General features: G+C 44.1%; 1 protein-coding gene and 1 long non-coding RNA gene across 2 annotated transcripts in view; one reads left to right on the forward strand and one right to left on the reverse strand.

Moving 5' to 3' along the window:
• Positions 1-16,894, forward strand: part of LOC149372356 (uncharacterized) — a 30,886-nt gene extending 13,992 nt beyond the window's left edge. The window contains exon 3 of the long non-coding RNA XR_016286992.1: positions 16,639-16,894. This is a non-coding gene — a long non-coding RNA (uncharacterized LOC149372356). The remainder of the gene's footprint in view (positions 1-16,638) is intronic.
• Positions 1-20,996, reverse strand: part of LOC149372357 (xylosyl- and glucuronyltransferase LARGE2s-like) — a 30,089-nt gene extending 9,093 nt beyond the window's left edge. Inside the window, exons 1-14 of the mRNA XM_089566819.1 lie at positions 20,712-20,996; positions 16,620-16,834; positions 15,548-15,650; positions 13,968-14,266; positions 12,798-12,928; positions 10,589-10,672; positions 10,162-10,239; positions 8,839-8,970; positions 7,325-7,420; positions 6,182-6,391; positions 5,229-5,330; positions 4,541-4,628; positions 2,697-2,821; positions 1,118-1,273 (exon numbers count right to left, since the gene is read on the reverse strand). Coding sequence (XP_089422945.1) covers positions 1,118-1,273; positions 2,697-2,821; positions 4,541-4,628; positions 5,229-5,330; positions 6,182-6,391; positions 7,325-7,420; positions 8,839-8,970; positions 10,162-10,239; positions 10,589-10,672; positions 12,798-12,928; positions 13,968-14,266; positions 15,548-15,650; positions 16,620-16,716 — 1,701 coding nt within the window. The 5' untranslated portion in view covers positions 16,717-16,834; positions 20,712-20,996. The remainder of the gene's footprint in view (positions 1-1,117; positions 1,274-2,696; positions 2,822-4,540; positions 4,629-5,228; positions 5,331-6,181; positions 6,392-7,324; positions 7,421-8,838; positions 8,971-10,161; positions 10,240-10,588; positions 10,673-12,797; positions 12,929-13,967; positions 14,267-15,547; positions 15,651-16,619; positions 16,835-20,711) is intronic.
• Positions 20,997-21,912: the final 916 nt, after the last annotated feature.

Raw genomic sequence — 21,912 nt, forward strand, 5'->3', positions numbered from 1 at the left:
TATCAACAAGGTATTATCGTACTGAAACTCTTTCTCCTCTTTGGGGGAAAAGTGAGAAGTGCTGGAGTAAGTCCTTCACATGCCTATTTCTGCACAAAGGCCATTTAATGGAACTACAGTCAAGCCCACTTATAACAATATTCAAGTGCCATGGAAATACCATTGTTATAACCAATAATTGTTATAACAGGGTTGGGCCAAAAAAAAAATAAAATAAAAGATGACAAAGTTCAGAGCATTTATTGACAGTAAATACCCGAAGGGGTTTGATTGTTCTAATGCCTGTAAAAGCTCGTTAATTTGAACTTCAGGAAACCAGAATAATGTTCACCGTTCACCGATGACCAAAGCACCGCCATCGCTACGCCACCGAGAGCTTCGCACACCTCCACGTCACAGGAATCAAGCCGGCTTTCCGGAAGTGATTCTTATGGGAAATTCAAGAAGCATGCAGAACCAAGGGTGCGGTGACAGCTGACAAGAGAAAAAAAAAAACGCGCTGGCTGCATGCACGTGCACTGCACCGACTGACTGGGGGTACGCATGGCGTGCGTAGCCAATACAGCAATGCAGCAGCTCTCCTGACGCAATGACGCCTGCCTCTTTTGCTTTCGTGGCGTTGCTGCGCCAGCTTAGTCCATTGGTTGGCCCCACACGTGCGCGCTTTTGTGTTGTAAGCATGGTTTTGCTGGTGTGGTTGTAGCATTTCCTTCTTTTTTTTTCTATAATGGTTGACACTCAATTACCAGATTTAATTGTTATAACCAATAATGTGCCTTGACAGCATTGCTATAAGCAGTTTATTTTACCATAGAACACAAGGCAAAGCTGATGATGCCATGACTGACCATTGTTATATCCGATATATTGTTATAACCAGTATTGTTATAAGTGGACTTGACTGCATGTTTAAAAACTCTTCAAAGCACTGTACATGTACTTTCCGGGTACACAGTTAAGCAGCCTATGATGTGGAACCGTTTACACTGACTGAACATGAGGTAAATAAAATGATAGTGCAGGTGTAGGACACAGGGAGGAGACCTCTTTCTTGTCTTTGCTGCCATGTTCCACTCTAGCACTTGCATTAGCAGTTTGGCGTCCGTGGCTTCCTCACCTTTCTTGAAGACTCCAGGCCCAGGGCAAACACGGACCGCTTCAGGTACTCGTACAGACCGTGCATGGGCAGGAAATCAATGTCAGTCAGGAACACAAACGGTGTGTTCACTTGCTGCAGGGCGACGTTACGCAGCATGTTCACCGGGTAAAAAGTCTGGAACAGGAAGTCACAATAAGAACCGCGCCTCACGAAATGCTTGTCCCAGCAAGAAGACACCAATGGAGCCAATCTGCCTGTCAAGGTCAGGTGCTGTAGTTTCTGGTATAGAATCTACCGATTATAAACGTTTACAAGTAAATTTTAACTTTGCTCTGTCCACTACCTACATGTGCAGACTATACAGTATTTTCATTTTTTCCAGAATTCCCCATCATAACATGTCTTATCTAAAATCACTCTCACTACAACGATATTTTTTTCTTCTTAACCCTTTGAGGGTCGAATTATTTTGAAGAAAACTTTCCCAGGTGGTCAAATTACTTTATTGCGGATCTTGAATCTACAAAATGTATATAATCGAGAATAAATAGTAAAAAAAAATTAGGAACAGTACTTTGGTGACAGCATCACTCACAACTGGAAAATGTTCAATAGAATAGAATAGCAACGGTGATAAGCAAGCTAAGAGCAGCACCAATAAAGATAGAAATCAACTTTCGCCGCCTCTGCAAAACAGTGCCCACAAAGAGAAAACACGTTTCGCGCGACTCCGTTGCGATCCCGCGGCGGAATCGAAACCGCGTAGGCGTGTTGCCACAGAGGGCGAGAATACCTCGCGAGCAACGGTGATAAGCAAGCTAAGAGCAGCGCCAATAAAGATAGAAATTAACTTCGGCAGCCCCTGCAAGATAGTGATGACAAAAAGAAAACTCAAATTTCGCGCGACTCCGTTGCGATCACGCGGCGAAACCAAGACTACAAAAGGGGTGTTGCCGCAGTCTGTGCTGCCGCGCTAAAGCTAGACATAAGTTCTGCTTATCTCCGTAAGAAGGCAGCACAAAATTCAAACACTTCTTGTAAGTCCTAATAGGTGGCAGCACCCCCCAGTGAGCACGCATGGTTCTTTTGGCGCAAAATTTCAAACGGAAGATCGTACCCGTACGGCAAAGACCTTGCGGGACAGAAAACCGCCGCCGTACATATACGGCAAAAACCTTCAAAGGGTTAATGGTCAAACTTTCATTGCACTTCCATCGCCATTGCTCCCCCAACTTGTTTTTGAATCAACAATAACAGAGGTGACCAATCATTGGCACCCGACTTCAATAAGGCATATACTGGCTGGAGTTCAACCCCACAGGCATGCAAATAATGAACCATTAGAAGCAGAAAAACAACCGCGATGTTTCCGACAACAGCATTCACTGCACTCTGCACTTCTGGTGACTAAAACGATAAACGTATTCCTGCAGATGAGCCCTGAAGACTATACATCAGGTGTGGACCTAGTATAAAAACTTTCCACTACATTGTCCCCAAACTTCAGTACTAGAATTTAACTCAAAATATGCACAACTACCATAAACATAAACTGTGCTTGTATGCTGAAAGAAAACTTCAGTGAGATGCAGCTTACTCCATCTTTGTAGACAATATGGTAGCCAACATTCTTGCGGCTTTGCAATATTTCCGAGCTCAGGGTGTAGCTCAGGAACTGCTGAACTTCAGAGTCGGACATATATAATGCCAAACTTATGGGACCTGCAACAGAAAAGGTTTTTCTTTTGGTTTGCTGAATGAAATCAATGCATAAAAAAAGCTACGGCAACATCAACCAATTTCCTGCAAATGTGAATATAAAATTCTTGAGCCAACCAGAACGTTTCGAGAATAATTTTGCCTCAAAAACATATTTAAATGAATTTCAGATGAAGCACATTTTCGTGTGCATGTAGCAAAATCAATCTGAAATGTACCATATAAACGCGTGTAAGGGCCGCACCCGTGTATGGGCCGCACCCTGCTTTCCCGAAGGAAATGTCTTAAAAAAAATAAATCCGTGTAAGGGCCGCACCCGAACTTTACATGACCAAGGCGGGTATAGCCTTCTAAGTGCACGTGCCGTGGCCTCCGCGATCGGCTCCGGCTGCGAACAACGGCGCGCTCGATCGCGGAGCGCTTGATCATAGAGGCCAAGCACACGCACAAGAGCTTCCAAAAACCGTCCATGGATGGCGCGCGAGGCCGCAGCCATCATCATCATCGTCAATTTTTTTTTCCTCGCGTCTTCCCGCTATCTTCATCGGCATCAGTATTGCTAGCTCCAGCCTTTTATGGTGTGTTAGCGCGTTCTCCGTAGTTGTGGCTTACGCGTGCTGCCGCCGAGTAATGTAGTTTTACCACGATGGGAAAGCACGTTATCAGCTACACGGCTGGGAGTTAGCTCTCGAACGCGGCAAGCGTGCGGCGGACAGGGAATTCGACGTGGCCGAGCAGTGCGCCCAATGATCGCGCTATCAAAAGGGTGCATTGAGAAACACAAGCTGCAAAAAGCGCGCTTTCCGAGGCGAGCCGTGCGAGTTTCCCGAACAGTAAGAAGAGCTGCTCTGCTATGTGATGGAAATGCGGCGCAACTGCTACGTGTTGACAGCGGACATGCTGCGCGGATTCTTTGGGATGAGCGTGCACCAGGGCACAGCACCAGCTCAGAGTCGAAATACTCCGCGAGTGACGATTGAACGTAGAATAAATGCCGCTCATTCCCTGATTGGTGTGTTTTTACTTAAAAAAAAAATTTTTTTTTCGTACGTCGCGTGTATGGGCCGCACCCCGAAAATTGGCCCCCGAATCTCAAAAAAAAAGTGCGGCCCTTACACGCGTTTATACAGTAATCAAATATCAGGAGAGGATGCCTGCATTGCTGTAGCACCACAAACGCATGCTGGAATGAGCACCGCTAGCGCTGGGAAACTGCGTTTCACTCTCCACGACTTGGGGAGCTCAGTGTATGGGGATGACCAATGAGGCTCTGACAGTGGGATCCGGCCTCGTGGGAACACTTTCCACAGGGTCGTCCTCTCCAACCTCTGAGTGTCCTCCCTGCCTTGGTGTGAACAAACACTCATCCGTAACATTTCCAGATTTACACATTCTAGATACCAAAGCATCGTCCTTCTGAGGAACTTGTTCCCATCAGATGCCAATTGGCATTACTGCCATCTGTGTCAGCATGTGTTACAACTTTTTTGTTCCCATAAGCATGGCCCATTGCTGTTGGCTTGCGTTCTAATGGGCTTGCAGTCACGGGGTCAACACGGAGGAGAATGCATATTCCCCCATTTACAGTTGCACAAGTTCTCTCTCTGGTCACTGCATCATCGTGGGAGTGCACAAAGCCAATGACACCAGAGTGCCAAGAAATTTGAAAAAAAAAAAAAAAAGAAGAAGAAGAAGCTCTATAACTGATCACTTCAAACTTACCCTCCCAGTGCTTGCACACTGCTTCCACCATCTGAAGCCTGTCCATAGATAACTGGGCAACCAAAGTAACATCATTTCCCTCTGGTGACTGAAATGAAAAAATAAAATTTCGACAATACACGTTTCAACTGAGAAACAGACAAAGATTAAGTCTTTGGAACCAGTAGTGTTCGGTATTCAAAGGGAACAATGTTAATATGGAAGGATTGGTATTTTCTAAAATTATTGCGTTTAAAAAAACCCACGGTAGCGCATGGCAGCTCCTAAATGTACATTTGACAGCCAGACTATGGCACAACTGATGATATAGCCACTGCAGTATGCCCAAGTCATTGGAATGAAACTGTTCTTTGCAAACACAACCAAAGGGAGAAAATTTAGAGCTAACATGGTACAATATGCAAGTACCTTTCATCCCATGTCATTTTGTCAGATGCAATTTTTTGGCCGGACTAATTAGTGAATGTCCAAGTTCGTCACAGAAGGACACTTCATTTGGTTTGGTTACATAATACTGCAACAACAAGCTCCTGTGATGAAAGCTCTAAATTATACCACACTGTCACCACTTGAAACCATTTAGTTAACATTTTCAAATCACAACTTAGCACATACGAGTTAAAGAGCTCTCCGTCCCTTCCCTTGAGATACCCGAGATGGAAATGAGGCAAGGATTGTAAATACTCACAGGTTCATAATCATATTCAATATAATACAGGTGTGTGCGATGTTGGGCAACCCTTGCTCTCCTAAAGTCATAGCAGGGGTCGTCCTCATCTAACAAATTCAGCTGCAAAAGGACACAGATCAAACAGTCAGTTTTGCACGGGAGTTGTCTGCGCTTCAGCCTTTGTCATTAACAATAATACTCTACTGCCAAGAAAAGCAAGCCACACATGGTCGTATATTATGAACACATCAATTTATAAGGTCTTTGCACCCTCTCCTAATCACGCTTGTGTTCAAAGCCTTGATGCATATTGTACCAAAAACTAACACTAAAGCTATCATGTCACTCTGCTCTGTTGGTAATGAGCAAGCGCGTTGCTGAATTCAAGCTAGAGATTGCAAACAAGTCAAAGCCCATAAGTCCACAGTTTATTTCTGCACACTGAATTGCCCAGTCTTTTAGGCAGAACCATCTGTTTCGATATGACATCCCTTTTGTAGACCTTAACAATAATAAAACTTAAAAGAAAGAGATCTAATCCTCCCATATGGTCATCAGATGAGGGATGCAAACTGTGAGCCGAGCTGAACAGGAACCTTTCATACTCTTCATAAAATCTCAATAGCTTGCATTAATATGCACCGCTGTAAAGAACCCAATGTGACCATTTTTAAGCTAACAAAACTGTTTCCTTATCTAGTTTAACTTCTCAGTCGTGCGCCGATTACAAAACTGCTCACTGTTTGCTCAAGAGTACCTGGTCTAAACAGCTAAAATTTTTGTAAGCAATAACGTGCAGAATATTGAGAGCTGGGCGAACTGGAAACCTTCACATTTGAGCAGCACAAAAAGGTAAAGACGGGAGAAACAGGACCTGTGTTGACCAGTTATTCCCGTCCTTGCCGTTTTGCACTGCTCGAATAAAAACGATCTGCAATCTATGAAGGCACGGAACGCTGCTGTTTACTTACGGCATCCTGCACGTGAGAGGCATGCACGCCGGCCGAGGAGGAAGTGGTGCCGTTGCAGCCAATAAGCTCGCGTCGCAGCAGGTTGCCGTCGTATTCGAGGAACGTAAGGTAGAGGTTGCGGAAAAACTCCACATGCTTGTTCTTCACCTTGAGCTTCTTGGGCGAGTTCCAGTGGATGATCTTCAGCTCCTGCACCTCCGAGTAGCACAGCTGCAAGCCACGTCACAAGTGAAGCTTCCTCTTAATAAGTCCACTGAGTTTTAAGCTAAAACACGATGTTGAACTCGAATTCTGCGGAATGCTGAGTATCTTCTAGCTGCAGATTTAGCATGCCAGAACTAGAATTTATCTTACTCATTCCAATTCCTCAGACTTTGTACTCGAGTACTCTCTTAGGGGAAAAATCAAAAAATGGTTCACTGTAGGAACAAATAAAAAAATAAAATATAAACCATTAGATTACTGTGAATATCAAGTTAGACCGTCGTGCTAGCTCGTTCACAGTGACAAAGCTTCATGCCACACATGGCACAAGGACACAAAAGACACAACAACAGAGATATGTGCATACGAGCATTGAGCTGGTATGCACACTTCTTGATGGAGGCTGGTACCGGCTTTGGTGCGTACGGCTGGTGCCAACTTCCAATTTTAGTCTTACAAATTTTAATTAGGCCACATAAAGCTGTATTTGTGTACCTTCTATGGAAGTGATTGCACAGACAATTATCTAGCTTTTTCAACTTGCACACCTATCTACAAAAATATATGGTAATGATTTTGAACTTGTGCTTCTCTATAGATTTGCAATAATGCATAGAGACCACCACCACAAAATGTACTAAGGTAGGTTAAAGAGTAAGGAACGGACTGAAACTTAGAAACACTGATTAACAAAAAATTTATCCAAACAACGCAAACAACATGAACAAGAATATATCTGACAAATGGAGCACTGTTGGTAATGTTGATTATATGCTGTCTTCTCTGTTTCTGCATCTCTTTGCAGCTATGTCTCCAGCTAGCCTGACTATCCTACACCTGAAGCAGTTGGATAAGAAGCACAGCTTACTATACTTGCCCCTTAAAACATCCCCAGCCAAGAATTCCACATGACTGCTTAAAAGAGAAAGAAATACTTGCCTCACTTAGTGTATTATCACTCAGCTGCACATTCCACTGGCAAGGCAGACGAAATAGGAGGTCTGTGTGCTGCTTGAGCATAGCATTAAAGATGTCCTTCATGAAAGAAAAAGCAAGCAATATCTCACAGACGGCAGCACAATTAGTGAAATACAGGAGCAAAATTCTGAGCACAGGAAGTGCATCATTTGAATGCTGCTGTCTGCATCTTTCTGTGCTTCATAACGTTTCTAACAATATAGAATTACTAAAAAAATTGTGACAAGAGCACTTATCAGCAGAAGCTAAAGAAAATTTATATCTACCATGAGCTAACTGATATGAGTAAAAGAAGTAAGAGAGAGAAACTGACACCTCAAGCATGAAGCATAATTGACATGAGCTAAAGCAATGTGGAGAGAGAGAGAGAGATAGCAGTATGCATACCGTATTTTCCGGTGTACAAGACGCACCCTTGTATAAGACGCACCCGCCATATATGCAGGCTGTCGTTGAAAAAATTGGTATATAAGACGCACCCGTGTATAAGACGCACCCCAATTTACCCAGTTAGGCTAGTGAGGCTTAATTAAACATGCTTATGCGACCATCGGAAAATGCACCGTACGTGTGAGAAGTTCTTAAGCAACGCTAAGTGATCGAAAAAGGCAACACTCACGCCATACCAGCCCACGTTTTAGCACAAAAGAAAAAAAAAGCGAAATAACTCTCTTTATGTCCATAACAATTTATTTTTACGTAAAACCTTCAAAGTCATCTTCGGGTGCGCTATCGAAAAGGCAACGCGTCTGAAGCATTCTCTTCGCACTACGTACTTGCAAAGGGTGACAAAAAAAAAAAAAACATCGGCTTCTCTTGGCTTGTCTTGACAATGGCGAGAAGCGCGACTGTCGCCATCTTTTGGCATTTCACATTACCTTTGCTTGGGGCCTCCGACACGGCCGCATGTTTAAGATCCCGGAAGTGGTCAACCCCGCCGTTTCATGATAAAGTTCACCTAAAAAAGTTGCGCACGGCGGTCCCCGTATTGAAGTATTAACCATGTTACAACCGCGTTATTGGTAGTAATATTTTTACGGTGAAAAAAGCTTGAACATGAACCTGAGTAATTTCTGAACTCGCCAAAAAAAAAAACCGGAAAATTCGCATATAAAACGCACCCTTGTATAGGACGCACCAGCAAGATTTTCGAAAAAAAACCGCGTCTTATACACCGGAAAATACGGTAAATGTCACCGACTTGGTGCATATGAAGTTGGGAATTCCTTTGTATAAGGTAAACAAGCTAAGGCTTGAATTAGACCAGGTGCTAACTCAGGCAGGAAGAACAGATAAATTACCTCAGCAAATAATACTATTGAACTATAAGGTTATCCGATAAGTAGTTTCTTGCAGTACTGAAGCAATCAACCTATCCACCTTTACGAACCAACTGAAATCAGAAACAGTAAGGTGGCACATGACCGGCAATAGTTTGCAAACTACCCAAAGGTTATGTATGAGCTGGCACCCACCTGATCCGCCAACGAAGTAAACCACATGCTGATGAGTTCCTTCTCAGCGATCAGCTTCCACATTTGCATCCAGTTACGTTCACGTAGCTTTTGCAGTCTGAGCAGAATGACACCCGTGTTGAAGCCTCGACCCTGTGTCACAGGAAGAGCTCAGTTTGTTTTTCCATGGCACAAAAAACACACGCGCCCACACAAAATAAGACGTCTGAGTTATAATTATTACAGACATTTCCAGGTAACAAGAATCAGTAATGGACAGGTTTGCTACTATAATTCCCTCAGAGACGAAACACCGAATATGAGCTAAAACAATGTACAACCTTTGTCATAAGTTTAGAGCCCAGGGGATTTGCTTCTGAGCCACATCGTGTGACTCGTAATGCATCCCTAGCATTCCAAAGCTTCTGAAGACAAGATCTCTTCCTGACCCGTTTGATGGGTACTACTTCCACGAATGCTACAGAAGCCCCATTACATGGCTTAGAAGCAGACTCCCTGGTCTCCAAACTTTTGAAAAAGGCTGTACAAATCAGTTCACAGTGAAGCAATGCAAGGATTAGTAAGCTAGTTAGCCTTCAATAAAGAATATGTTGAGATAAATGATCAGCCCCCACATGCAATCATTTCAAATTATTTTTATCTCAAGAAAAACCACCTTGAAGCCCACTTTTGCTGAAAAGACTGCTTTGATGCTCAAAGGCGCATTCACTAGCCAATCAACAAATAAAGTCAGTTTACTAAAGGCAAATTTTTTAATGCGGTAATTCTCAATAATTTGAACTTGATGGTTTGGTTGGTTTATGGGGTTTTACGTCTCAATGCGACTCAGGCTATGAGGGACACCGTAGTGAAGGACTCCGGAAATTTCGACCACCTGGGGTTCTTTAACGTGCACTGACATCGCACAGTGCACAGGCCTCTAGAATTTCGCCTCCATGGAAATTCCACCGCTGTGGCCGGGATTGAACCCGCGTCTTTCGGGTCAGCAGTCAAGTGTCATAACCACTGGGCCACCGCGGCGGCAATTTGAACTTGAAGATGCCCGAAAATTTGTTTGAATTGTGTGGAGTTCAAATTAAGGGCAGTTTTTTAAATGCATTTTACAATGAGCGGACCGAAGTATCATCAGATAAACCACCTGTTCAAACCATGCAAGTATGCCTTAATGGGAGTCCACTCTGCAAGCAGAGCTGAAGCAACAAGGTTCTTCGGTAGTAAGGGAGTCCCTTTTGAGCGCATCATTCGGCAGGCAGTTGCACTTCAATGCTTGCTTCTAATGAACACAGGAATAGCAAGCAATAAAAGCTGCAGCTATCCACTTACAAGTGCGGGCCATGGCCGATGATTTTTCCACAGTTTCCCTAAGTACCAGTCACTCTGATTTTCTACGAGGCCAATAGCCTAGAAAAAGGGTCAGAAAAACATGAAACTAATAAATATACAGTGAAAAATCATACAGGAAGACAGTCAGACCAGCTAGGTGCTCAACAAATAAATGCCTTAACATCCAATGCTTGTCTGGGGCACTGTACTGAATAGCCATCTTTATAATCCAGTGTATGCCAAAATGCAGAAACAGACACACAAAGTTTAGAAAGAAAGCAGGCAGTATACCTATGAAAAAAAACTCAAGGCGAAAGGCTGCTGCAGTCCTTGAAATTTTACAGGTAGCCCCTGTCTCCAGCTATAATACACTGCATAAAGTAATACAGCCACTAGTTCCTGTAACTAAAGATCTCGGTACCCTTACCTGCTTAGAAGTGAATTTGTGAAATATTCTCCACAGCTCAGCAATATCTGATGCAAAAGTGATGTCCGTGTCAAGTACTATCACCTGCAAATAAAATAAACATCAGTGTGAGACCAGTACAGCACTGAGAGTGCTACATGTCCATATGTATGTCACTCATTTTGAGCCTCACAAACAGCAAGCAGTATGCATTGTGTACTTTCAAATAAATGGCAGCTGGCACAGCTGACGCAAAGGAAGGTGATTTAACGGGAACAAAAACTGCTTTACAAGGACACTAGTTTCCCTTTATTTATTTTTTTGGTGCAATGAAAAGCTTTGAGTACAATGCCCGCATTAAAAATTGGCATCAAAAATTTAAGAAGAACGTTTCGACTTTTGGACATATATCGTGTTTAACATCCTGAAGTTGGCAACAATGGTAAGCGAGCATAACAGCAGCATTTGCACACTAGCAAAAGTGAGCGCCCAAAAACAAATGGTTTACACATGTGAAAATGTCAGAAAAAAGCAACTGCTAATGAATGAAGCAATTGTAGCCATTACACATGCCTTCAAAACTGTTGCATTACTTCTTGCCAATATATACGCATTCGTACACTTTCTCACATGTGCATGTGTACAAAATATACATTTATATATATATTAGAATATACACATTCATGCATGCATGAGCGCGCACACACATGCAGAGAGAGAGAGAGAGAGAGAGAGTGCTACTTTTCAAAATAACTTTTTAAGTCAGGAGACACACTGAAGAGAGTGCAAATGAGAATAAAATTTTAAAAAACCAATGCGTTTATCAACAGCTTATTTATGTACAACAGTATATAATCACCTACAAGGGTACACTAACAACTGCACAGCAACATGATTGCCATTGTTGCCAGCACTCGAGATCACATCAGTGATGTTTAATTTTAAGGATCTCCCACCTTCATAAACTTTCGGTCTAAAAACTGGGTGTAGAGAGAATCTTAATGTGTTTTCAGGGGGTTTCAAGAATTAGCAGGGACATCCTGGAAATTTTTTTGGCCAAAGATGTTACAAATTGGCTCGAAAAATGAGTGCCATTAACATACATCGGTAGTGCTATGGATGTTTAAGGCTTGGCGCTAAAGCAGCGCTGTCGCGGTGTCATATTTCTCATGGCATTTTTGAATCAGCGATATGAAATATGTTATTTGTCCATGAGTAATGAGACCACACTGGAGAAAAAGCTCAGTTTAATGCTGTGGTAAGCATGCAGAAACATAGTTACAGTCATGGCGTCCTTCAAAATAGCCAGGCACGCACTAATCACGAGTCAACTCCATCGTCATGGTCATGGTCTTGCAAGCATGCTATACCACGTCAGGCCAAGCGTGTGCAGTACATACAACACTTTACACAGTGCCAGTCACCTTAACCATATGCTGGCGGGTCAGAGCTTTCATTGGGTGATCTCATATATGACATTCTAACCCCATTAAAAAAATTTTTATTTTTCAGTTCCTGAAGTTAAGATGTCAACCTATACAATGGTCAGACCAATTTAGGATTAAGTACGATAGTCACGTTGTGTTCACACTAACCAGAGTTTTACATGTAAAAGTCCCGCACGAGATTAGAATTTATGCTACTCATTTATATTAACCGCTGCGGTCACTCAGTGGTTATGGTGCTTGGCTGCTGACCTAAAAGCCGCAGGTTCGATCCCGGCCACTTCGGTTATATTTAGATGGAGGCGAAATGCTAGAGGTCTGTGTACTGTACGATGTCAGTGTACATTAAAGAACCCCAGGTGGTTGAAACTTCCGGAGCTCTTCACCATGGCGTTCCTCATGGCCTGAGTCACTTTGGGACATTAAACCCGTACAATCAATATGTGTTTGTTTATTTTTTCACTTTCTTTGAAAAATGATTCTTAACTTTTTATTTTAATACACATCCTCAGGTGATTATGGTGGGGAATCGTCCCAGCTTGAAATATATGATGGAGCATGGAAAACAAAACAAACATGTGCGAACACTGATACTTGGTAAATTACTACGCTCTGGCCTTCATTAATCTCGACAGACAGCAAGGATTAAAGGAAGAAAATGCTACAAAATAATGCAGAGAAAAAGTCAGGTATTTCTTTGGCCCAAGCAAGGGAATTTTCAGTTGCAGCATGGAACATTGTTGTATCATGTTGAAGCTTCTTTCTAGAAGGCCACCAGTACTTGCCTTGTCAAGAGTATCTGGGAGAGCCTTGGGCAGCACCAGCTTCATCAGCCCGTAGACACCCGAGTAGTGTTTGTTTGGTATCCACGACACCTCTCCTTGAAGGTTGTCAGCCAGGTAAAAGCTTACCTCCACTGCAGAAGCAATTTGCACGCACATGCTACATGAACAACACCTTTTCTAGGATACTGAAGTTTTCAAGTCCATTCAAACAATAACTGACTGTCAGAACTTGAACTATTAAGTTAGCTCAACCTTCAAATTTTTGTATCTGCATTCAAAAAGAGCTCACATACTATCCTTGCTGGCCATGTATGGTAATTTACTTGCTCCTGGTTGCATGCCTAACAAGTTTGTATTTTCAAAAAAAGAGGAGGGGGCAGATGCATGTCTAGCCCTAGGGAAAAGGAGTTCGGTGAAGAAGAAAGCCATTTCACATTTCATCCGCACCAGCCATCCACATTTCAAAAGTGGTTTCAAATCAATACGCAGCCCCTCAAGATATGCAGCTGACCTGTGCCTCTACTCGCTACCACACACCTGCGGCTTTTTATCAGGCTTTGTCAGACAGAAACAATGTAGCAAGCCAGTACAATGTCTACTGCTATGACGGCCCCGAGGAAAACTTAAGTTAGCCTGTATTGATGATTTTGCAATTTAGTGAAAAAGAAGCTACCTTCACTGAAAATAAAGCTCTTATAAGCTAAAGAAGATATAAATGATGATGAAATACCAGTGTCACTGCCATGGAGTGCTTTCACAAGCAAACTGCAATGACATCAAATACTTTTTGTTTGCAGGCCTCTGAAGCATTATCACACTGTCATCCACTTCTGCCTGGCAACTATGGAGCCCATAATTCTCTTGATGTCATTACCGATATCACAAGTTCCAGCTAAGTGGCAGGAAAAAGTATTTCACAATCCACTCTAAAATTCTCATAAAAATATTTTGATTTCCACTTCCAAATTGTCATCAATAAATATGTCTTTTGTAGCCGGACTGGCGCCAGCAGAGCTACAGTGAGCTAGGGAATTGAATTTTATTTCAGAATAAAAATTGGACGACAGCATCTTCACCATGTCTTCAAGAGATGGCAGTATGTTCAGAGGCCGCCGCTAAAAGTACCAAGGCCAATGGTAGCATTCTAAAAAGCAGGCTTGCCAAACGTACCTGCTGGCATGTTCCAGGTCCGGAAGAGAGTCTGGAGCACCAAGTGGGCCACAGCGTCTGAGACAAAGTGGAAGTGCAGCGGGTTCTTGCGGTAGAAGAGGATGCTCTTGACCAGTGTGACCACCGAGCGGGAGGCATTGTAGCCGGCACACACGATGGCCACCTGGAGCACTTCGCACTTGGGCACCTCGGGAAGCTGGCTGCCACCGCCAGAGGCCGAGGAACAGGGAAGCAGGTTGATGTCAGAGCCATTGCGACCCTCGCGCTGCATCAGCTGCATCAGCTGCTGCCTTGACAGGCTGCAAGGAGGATTTCATCTGATCAGGCCTGCTGCTTCCCGAAAGCTGCACATTGCAAGGATTCCACTTAAAGGTGCACTGAAGAGGAATCGGAACTCGTCTTTTTGCCGCGGGAACTCGATCTGCACGTTCCGAGCATTCTTAGAAACTTCGATTTATTATCCTGTGTGGCTGATTTTCCTAATTAAATCGAATTAACGTCCGGCTCCCGCCTTTTTTTTTTTTTGATTCTCCCTCGTATGGTGGGCGGAGTCGACCAACGGGTGGAGTGCCTTTCAGCCAGTCCCGCGGCGGCTTGCCGCTCTGCCATCGGCAGAGTAATACATAGTAATCCGTAGAAGCAAATAGTCTGCACGTATTTTTATTTCTGCGGGCTTATTTTATGGCTATATTATCTGCGAATGAAACTATTTATTCACGGAAACCTGAAAAAAAAATAAAGCGAAAGCAAAGCCTCCATGGAGCTGGCTGCAAGGCACTCCATGCGTTGGTCGACTCCGCCGACTGTACGAGAGAGAATTAAAAAAAAGGCAGGAGCCGGACGTTAATTCGATTTAATTAGGAAAATCAGCCACACAGGGCAATAAATCGGAGTTTCTAAGAATGCTCAGAACGTGTAGATCGAGTTCCCTTGGCAAAAAGACGAGTTCAGATTCCTCTTCAGTGTACCTTTAAGGTTGTTTGTGTGGAAAACAAAAAGTATTACAAGCTCCTGTTTTAGAGCGCAGCTCTTAGGTGACCGTTTGTGCGTTGAGCCGCGTCGCCACGTTGGTGTAACCGAGCCAAACCATAAATAAACAAACAAACAAACAAATAAAAATAAACTTTGCCACGACTGGAATTTGAACCTGCGGTGCCACGAACAGATCAGCTTCAATGGCCACTGTACAAGAGCACTAGGCTATTGCCGCAGCCAATCGCGTCTCTTGTTAAACTGCAACGCACTCTCACGCTGTATACACTCTCACGCTGTTGCACACAGTCGTCGTCTTCAACTAGTACCGCTATCGGACTAATATATATATTCTCCCACGCTATGCACTGCACATCGTCGTCTTCATCAAGTAATACTACTATGTAACTAATATTGTTGCCAGACATGCCGACGACCTAGCAAAGCAAAACAATGAGCCTACAGAGCCTGAGACATTTATAGAGCTGCGCTCAAATTTTGCATTACGGAGTATCATAATCGTCCTTAGAATTCCTTACCTTTATTTTTTGCTCTGCTTAATATGACTGGCCTAGTTACCTTCTGCAGTGAAAAAAATATTCCCAAACCTGAGTTGTCTTCGCAGCAGCTGATTCTGCTGCTCAACTTCTCGGACCCGGTCTGCAAGAACTGCCTCCCTCTTGGTGAATCCCAGAAGATTTTCCTCAGATGCTGCAGCAGCACAGAAAAGAGAGCACTGAATGTTATAGCCCAGAATAATAAGTAAGAAATTCCAGAAAATTTTTCACCTTCCGCCAATGAGAAGGGGTGACAGCAATGGTTGTACCACGCACCCAACCCTAACCCCATGCACCCAACCGTGTACCATGCACCCAACCCACATATGGGCTAATCTCACCAAGATCACATAACTGCAAAATGCACATTATCAAGACAGCCCACTCTTTACGCATCTAAGTAACAGTCTCGCTGGAAGGCGGGAGTTTTCACTCAACATGTACACACATCCACAGTCAAAAGTTCACAGAACATAATATTAGCAAAAAGGTTTAATTCCATCGCTGTCTTTCCATGCAGCCCGGAATAGATATATGTAGGTTAACTTTCAGTGTGCAGATTACACAGTGCGCCAGTAAACCTCAAGAAATGTGCCCTGGATGCAAAAAAATTAAACCTGTTTGACATAGTTGCATTCCAAAAATTCTCGGCAGCACGTGCACTACACGCCAGTGGCAATGCCACCTACATAGCCCTTGTGTAACTCTTGCTTTGCTGTGAAGCATCAGTTCTCTGCTCTATGCAGCAACCTTGCAATGGTATCACAAGAAAGGTTTTGAGGAAAGAATTTTTCGTAATGCGATGCACTGCTCCTGTAACAGAGATAGCAATGCGTACAAGAAGTGGAGATAACAAACAGCTAAACAGCCAACAAAGCATATCAGTCTTTCTTCTGCCTAAAAAAAAAAGAAAACACAAAAGTGATGGCATGCTCTGTGGTGGCATAGTATGCCAGGTGTTGTAACTAAAGCAAAGTCATAACCACAGGCAGGACCTTGGGTTTGGGTTAGATAGAGATTGCATGAGTAAGCTGGAACCTCAATTCCTAGATGCACAGTAATAAGTAGCAACTATATATAAAGATAAAGTATAAAGATAAATGAGCAAAGGATTTAGACGCACCTTGGTCTCTCCCATCAAGGTATAACAGCAGCAATGCTGGCACGCCCACAACAACCACCACCAGGGTCAGCAGAGCTGCCTGGCGGTGTCTGCGCATGGCCACCCTTGGGGCCCTAGCTCTGAGGCCACCTGCCCGGCAGCAATGGGCAGCGAACACCCCTCCACAACATGGCCGCCATGGCACCTGTCTCGGCCAAGGAACCTATCGTTCCGCCCTGCATGCACACAGCAGAGTACAAATGTCAAAATAAAACACAAACAAGCTGTGCACTCATCATAGGTGTCGTTCTTCAACCTGAGAGGACTGCTCCAATGTAACTCTAACTGTCAGCCATTGGTCAGCTGGTATCCATGGCAACCGACTCATGCCTGGTATCCCCTCGTCAAGCACATCAAGGCCATGCTAGCCGAAGAGCTTTAGAGCATGGGGCGCCAAGCTCTGTGTTATTTCTAGGGCTCTACTATTTCGGAGAAGTAATTTTTAACAAAATTAGAACTGCAAAAGTCCAGTTCTTCCTATATTTAGAGAAAAACCAAAATAATCCGAAAGGATTCACTTGTGAAGCTAAGCTGCAAAGGTGACAGCATAATTCCTTACCTTGCACATAACCATTGGTATTGTCAATGACGTTGACAGAGAAAACTAATTTTATTCTGTCTTTTTACCATTCATGCCAAGGCAAGACCCAGTTATCTAAAACCTCAAGACTTCATCCCATGCCCACAGGAACCCTATCATCATTTTTGCTACGGCTTTCTGTTTTTTAAAAACACTGCAAGAAATTCGCAATGTCTTAGTTCTGCCTGTCCAGGCTGACGTTTCCGAGGCCAATGTGTCCTTGCTATGTGGTTTCAATTTTAAGAGCGCAGGGCTTGCTTATACTGGCTTGAGGCCGCACCACCATTTCAGTCAAAGAGTGACAGCTGCAAATTGCATTTGTTGAAAAGCTACACTCGCAAAGCTGCTGCTTGAATTTACAGCTTTGCGACAGCGATTCGCAAATAGCTAAACTAATCAGTGACGTCTTGGAGGTAACAGAAACATGTTCTACATCCACCTTCTCGTTGCCGGCAACAGTCGAGACCGACAACTCTTGTTACGAATGAGACTTTTGTAGTGGTGTATTGCGGTATTCTCGAGCCACTGGGCAGCTTCAATGCAGAAAAAGAGACGTGCTTGAATCTACGAACAGATGCAACAAGGACCCTTCGAGAAGGTGACCTGCAGGTTGTCATTGCTAATGTGAACGTCGGTAAAGACAAGCTGCTCCCTGGTCACAAGTGAGAATCGGTCGCATGCCCTCTGCGACTCACAAGAGTGAATGAGCCCTGAGGTACCTATCTGAAAGTAAAGGAAGGTGGGCGGAGGTGAGTCAAGGGTGGCAGTGGACAGGTGCACAGCCCCTAGCTAGGAGGTGGTAAGCGGAGGTTGCTGGTGATGCTTCCACAGGGTAGAGGCTTCGCCCCCTCAGGCTACAAACAGACACCAGCATTTTCGCACTCTGACACTAGAACTGCTTTGACAGTAATACAACTGTGACACCCACAAAGCTTTTTATCTGGAGATACAGGGACTATGCAGCAGAGTTCTCTTACTGTACTAGGTCCAAAGTGCTGAATCAAAATCCAGGCATGATCTGCAAGCCTTTTCTGGAGGTGGGTAAAAAGAGGCGCCACTAATGATCTGAGCATTCATCTGTGAGTAACACCCTGTAACTTTACCTATGGACATGTTCTGTATTCAGTGAAAGCTTGCACTGTAAATTGACAGTTACATTTATGCTTATAAAGAACTAAGTAAATACGTTTTATTTCTCTCTCTCCTTCTCAATGAAGAAAAACATCATAGCACACAATAGTCAACAGGTCAGTACGGAGGATTCATGCCAGAACATGACACTACAAAAAAAAAAAAAAAAAGACTGAAGAAAGAGGCAGTACAGTGCTTACTTATGACGTGCTGTTTATTCTGGTATATAAATACGCTGAAGTATGCTGTAATAAGCCAGTGTGAAGCCAGCACTGTGATACCAGTATTTTCATCTCTGCACTGCAATTCTCAGCATGAAGACAGACAGTCACGTGCAAGCCATCCGCTCCTGCCTAACCTTATTCTGCTGTCACACATGTAACCTTTCGGAATGGCTGGGAAAGCAATGCCAATTCCAGGCGGCCTTATCAATCTTTTGTTTGCTGTGCAAGGCAAGTTACCCTGCATATCACTGTTAGATGCGATTAGATTGTTCCTAAATATCTGCAATCACATGGCAGAGATTTTGCACTGTTTAGGACTTCTCACGAAGATGCGCACCTATTATCCAGAATATTCAGAGTTCTGAGAGCACAGCCAATTGACTCGGCCATTCCGATTCTGATAAACGCTAAATGCAACTGTTGCTACAAGCTGCCCCAACAACAGTTTGTTTTAGTTTTATGCCAGCCTGCCTGTCAGTAGCTGACACTGATGTCCCTGCCTATCGTCACTACCATGCGACACCATAATGAAAGAACTGTCAGTAACATACAACTTTAATGTTGACAGCAAAAAAGAAATAAAGCGTCCAACACAATCTGCAAGCCTGACACACTAGTCCACATGAAAGTTATGAGATGCAACCTTTCATAAATCAATACGAACAACAGACATAGCTGAGAAGTGGCACCCTCTACAGGTATTATACCACTGGCAGGCGTTGGTAACTCAAACTCAAATACACTCATATTTCTCAGCAAGAAAGACAGGCCAACAGCTCAGATGCCATAAATCTAAGATGCCATTGTCACTAGTAAGCAGTAGATGAGATATTGTGTGCTTCTCAAGAGTAAAAACAAGCTTACAACATATTCAAAACTAAGTCACCAGCCGACATACTTTTTATTTTGTGGATAATCACTATGTGGATCCCTTTTTTCCGACTTCAGTGTCTGAAACTGCAAACGCTAGCTCTTAAGAAGTGGCATCATGAAGTTTTGTAGCCTTCATTTTTGTTATCTTACACATTATTTCAGGGGGCTTTTAATCAAGGGAAGTAAAGCCCAATGCAGTATAGCCTTGCAAGTCTAGATCAAAACCTCCATTGGTTAGTTGATCAATAACTCGATTACCTGAATCATTCCCTCTTCCAGGAACACTGGAACTGCCATGAACGGGTGCGAAAAATCATCAGCTTGGGCTTCAAATTACACTGCACTGGGAAGCAGTTTTACAATGCCTTCTTTCCTCTTATCCCCAGCTTTCCTTGTCAACGCCGCACAAAACACCACCCATATTTCCTACGGGGAAAAGAATGCATTCATCTTTCTATCGCATCCGCCACTTGCTTTCGACGGTTACTAAAATATCACATACGGGCACTTCAACAATTTTCTCTTGCTTTTCTCACAGCTGTCTGGCCAAGTGCAGCATGCATCTTCCAATCACCAGCACGGCTGCCGAATTTACTGCCGAATGCATAAGGCTGACAGAATCCCTGTGTATGTCGACTCAACTCTGTTCGTGATGAAATGATAAACATGCCATAACACAGGTTTGTTTCACACCATCTGTTGTTACACTTGCTAACACATGCCACCATCGAGCGCTAACAGTGTTCAGTCAAGCGCGAGGCGAGTCATTAACACGATAACTGGTAAGCGCAAGTTAAATAATGTCAAGTATGAGAAATAACAATTAGTTCTTGATTGTGACCATCGATATGGAGTACAAAGGCTCACTGGGTGTATCGAGCTGATGCGCTTCAACAACTCCGGTATTGCACTCGGTCAGGCAACCAGCTCGCAATCTGCGTATTCACGCTATCTTATCGCTGAAACAGAACGACATGGAAATGCACATCCCGGGATGCATGTAGAACAATACAGGCTACAGGGAGCCGCGCGCGCGCCCACGCACAGCTGAGGATGAGATCAAACTGCTCCTCCTTCCGCGCTTGCAGCCGCACGGAAACACTTGCGTGCCCGGCCGCACGCAGAGGGGTTCCGTCGTGTGCATTCGTACGGAACCCACTCGACTGCCGCGAAGGTGTTTCTTCGAATATATTAAGCCTAAGCAGCCAGAGGGAATCGCGCGCGAGAGCGGTGGGCTACAAATACCTGCAGCTTTAGGTGAAGCAGTGGGAGCGTCGGTTGGCTGGGCTTCACGAGGCGCGAGTCATGTCGGCACTACCACGATCTCCGGCACTCGGCATGACACCACAGCACACGCTCCCAAAGGAGAGTGAAACAACGGAAATAACGGGACCTCCGAAATTGTTCCAATCAGCAGGCGGACCGAAACTCGGTAACTCCGAAAAACGTAAAAGCGAAAACCGAACGGAAGTAGTCCGATCCCACTGTGTGGGCGGAGGGGTTGGTGGCCCGACCGACAAGCTCCCTGGGAGGGACCGGACCGGACGAGACAGCACGACTTGGCGCGAGTTTCAAACGGCTGTGATCGAACTGGCCATTTGCTTTGCTTTACCGTTTCTTTCATATGTATGTAACGTGTTTCGATTTGATACGCATTTTATGCACTGAACAAGGCTTGTGCTTTGCAACCCCTCTTTTCTAATCGCAAAAGCCGTAATATGGCAAGGTCTCGAGAACGCTGTAAGTTCGTGGCTAAAGTCACGTAGTACAACGCATGCACATCATGCTGCTTGCATTTACAGGGGCAGATTTAGAGATCACCCTTGGAGGGGGCGGGGTGGGTGGTCCCATTTTAACCAAGTATTTCTTGGATTTCTGTCGTCGCAAAAACAGGTTCAGCGCTGTTTAACTATGTAAATTTTCCCTCTTGGAGGAGCGACATTTATTTAATCGGCTGCCCCTGTCAAGTTACAAGACAGATTCGAGACCTTCCATGTGGAAATAAGAGTAAGAGAAGTTCGCTCACTTTAACATCAGTGACTGCCACTAAGTCGATGCGGCGAAGACGAAACATTTCATCAGGGGATTCTTTTGTATACGTTGCACGCGCTTATGTTCACACGCAGTGAAACCAGCGCTTAAATTTAGTCAGGGGGTCTTGAAGGGTCTCAGACAACCCCCCCCCCCCCTCCTTACACCGATGTTGGTAACGGATCTAACCGAATCCGAAGCAAGCAACCAGTTTTTATTCTTCATGCCAGTGGTGACCCAAAACATTTCTTCTGCATCGTTCCGAAATTTTCGCTGTGATTTTTGTTAAGAACTATTAACATGTTGTTCAAAATTCGAGACGGTGGAAAATACAAAGTTAGCAGCACTACACAAACGGTAGGAGAGCGACGCGACAAGGCGGCGCGACGAAAGCGATCATGGTTCGCCCTGTCGC

Source organism: Amblyomma mixtum, chromosome 1 (assembly GCF_055824585.1).
Source record: "Amblyomma mixtum isolate Tamu chromosome 1, ASM5582458v1, whole genome shotgun sequence".
Classification (NCBI taxonomy): Eukaryota; Metazoa; Arthropoda; class Arachnida; order Ixodida; family Ixodidae; genus Amblyomma; species Amblyomma mixtum.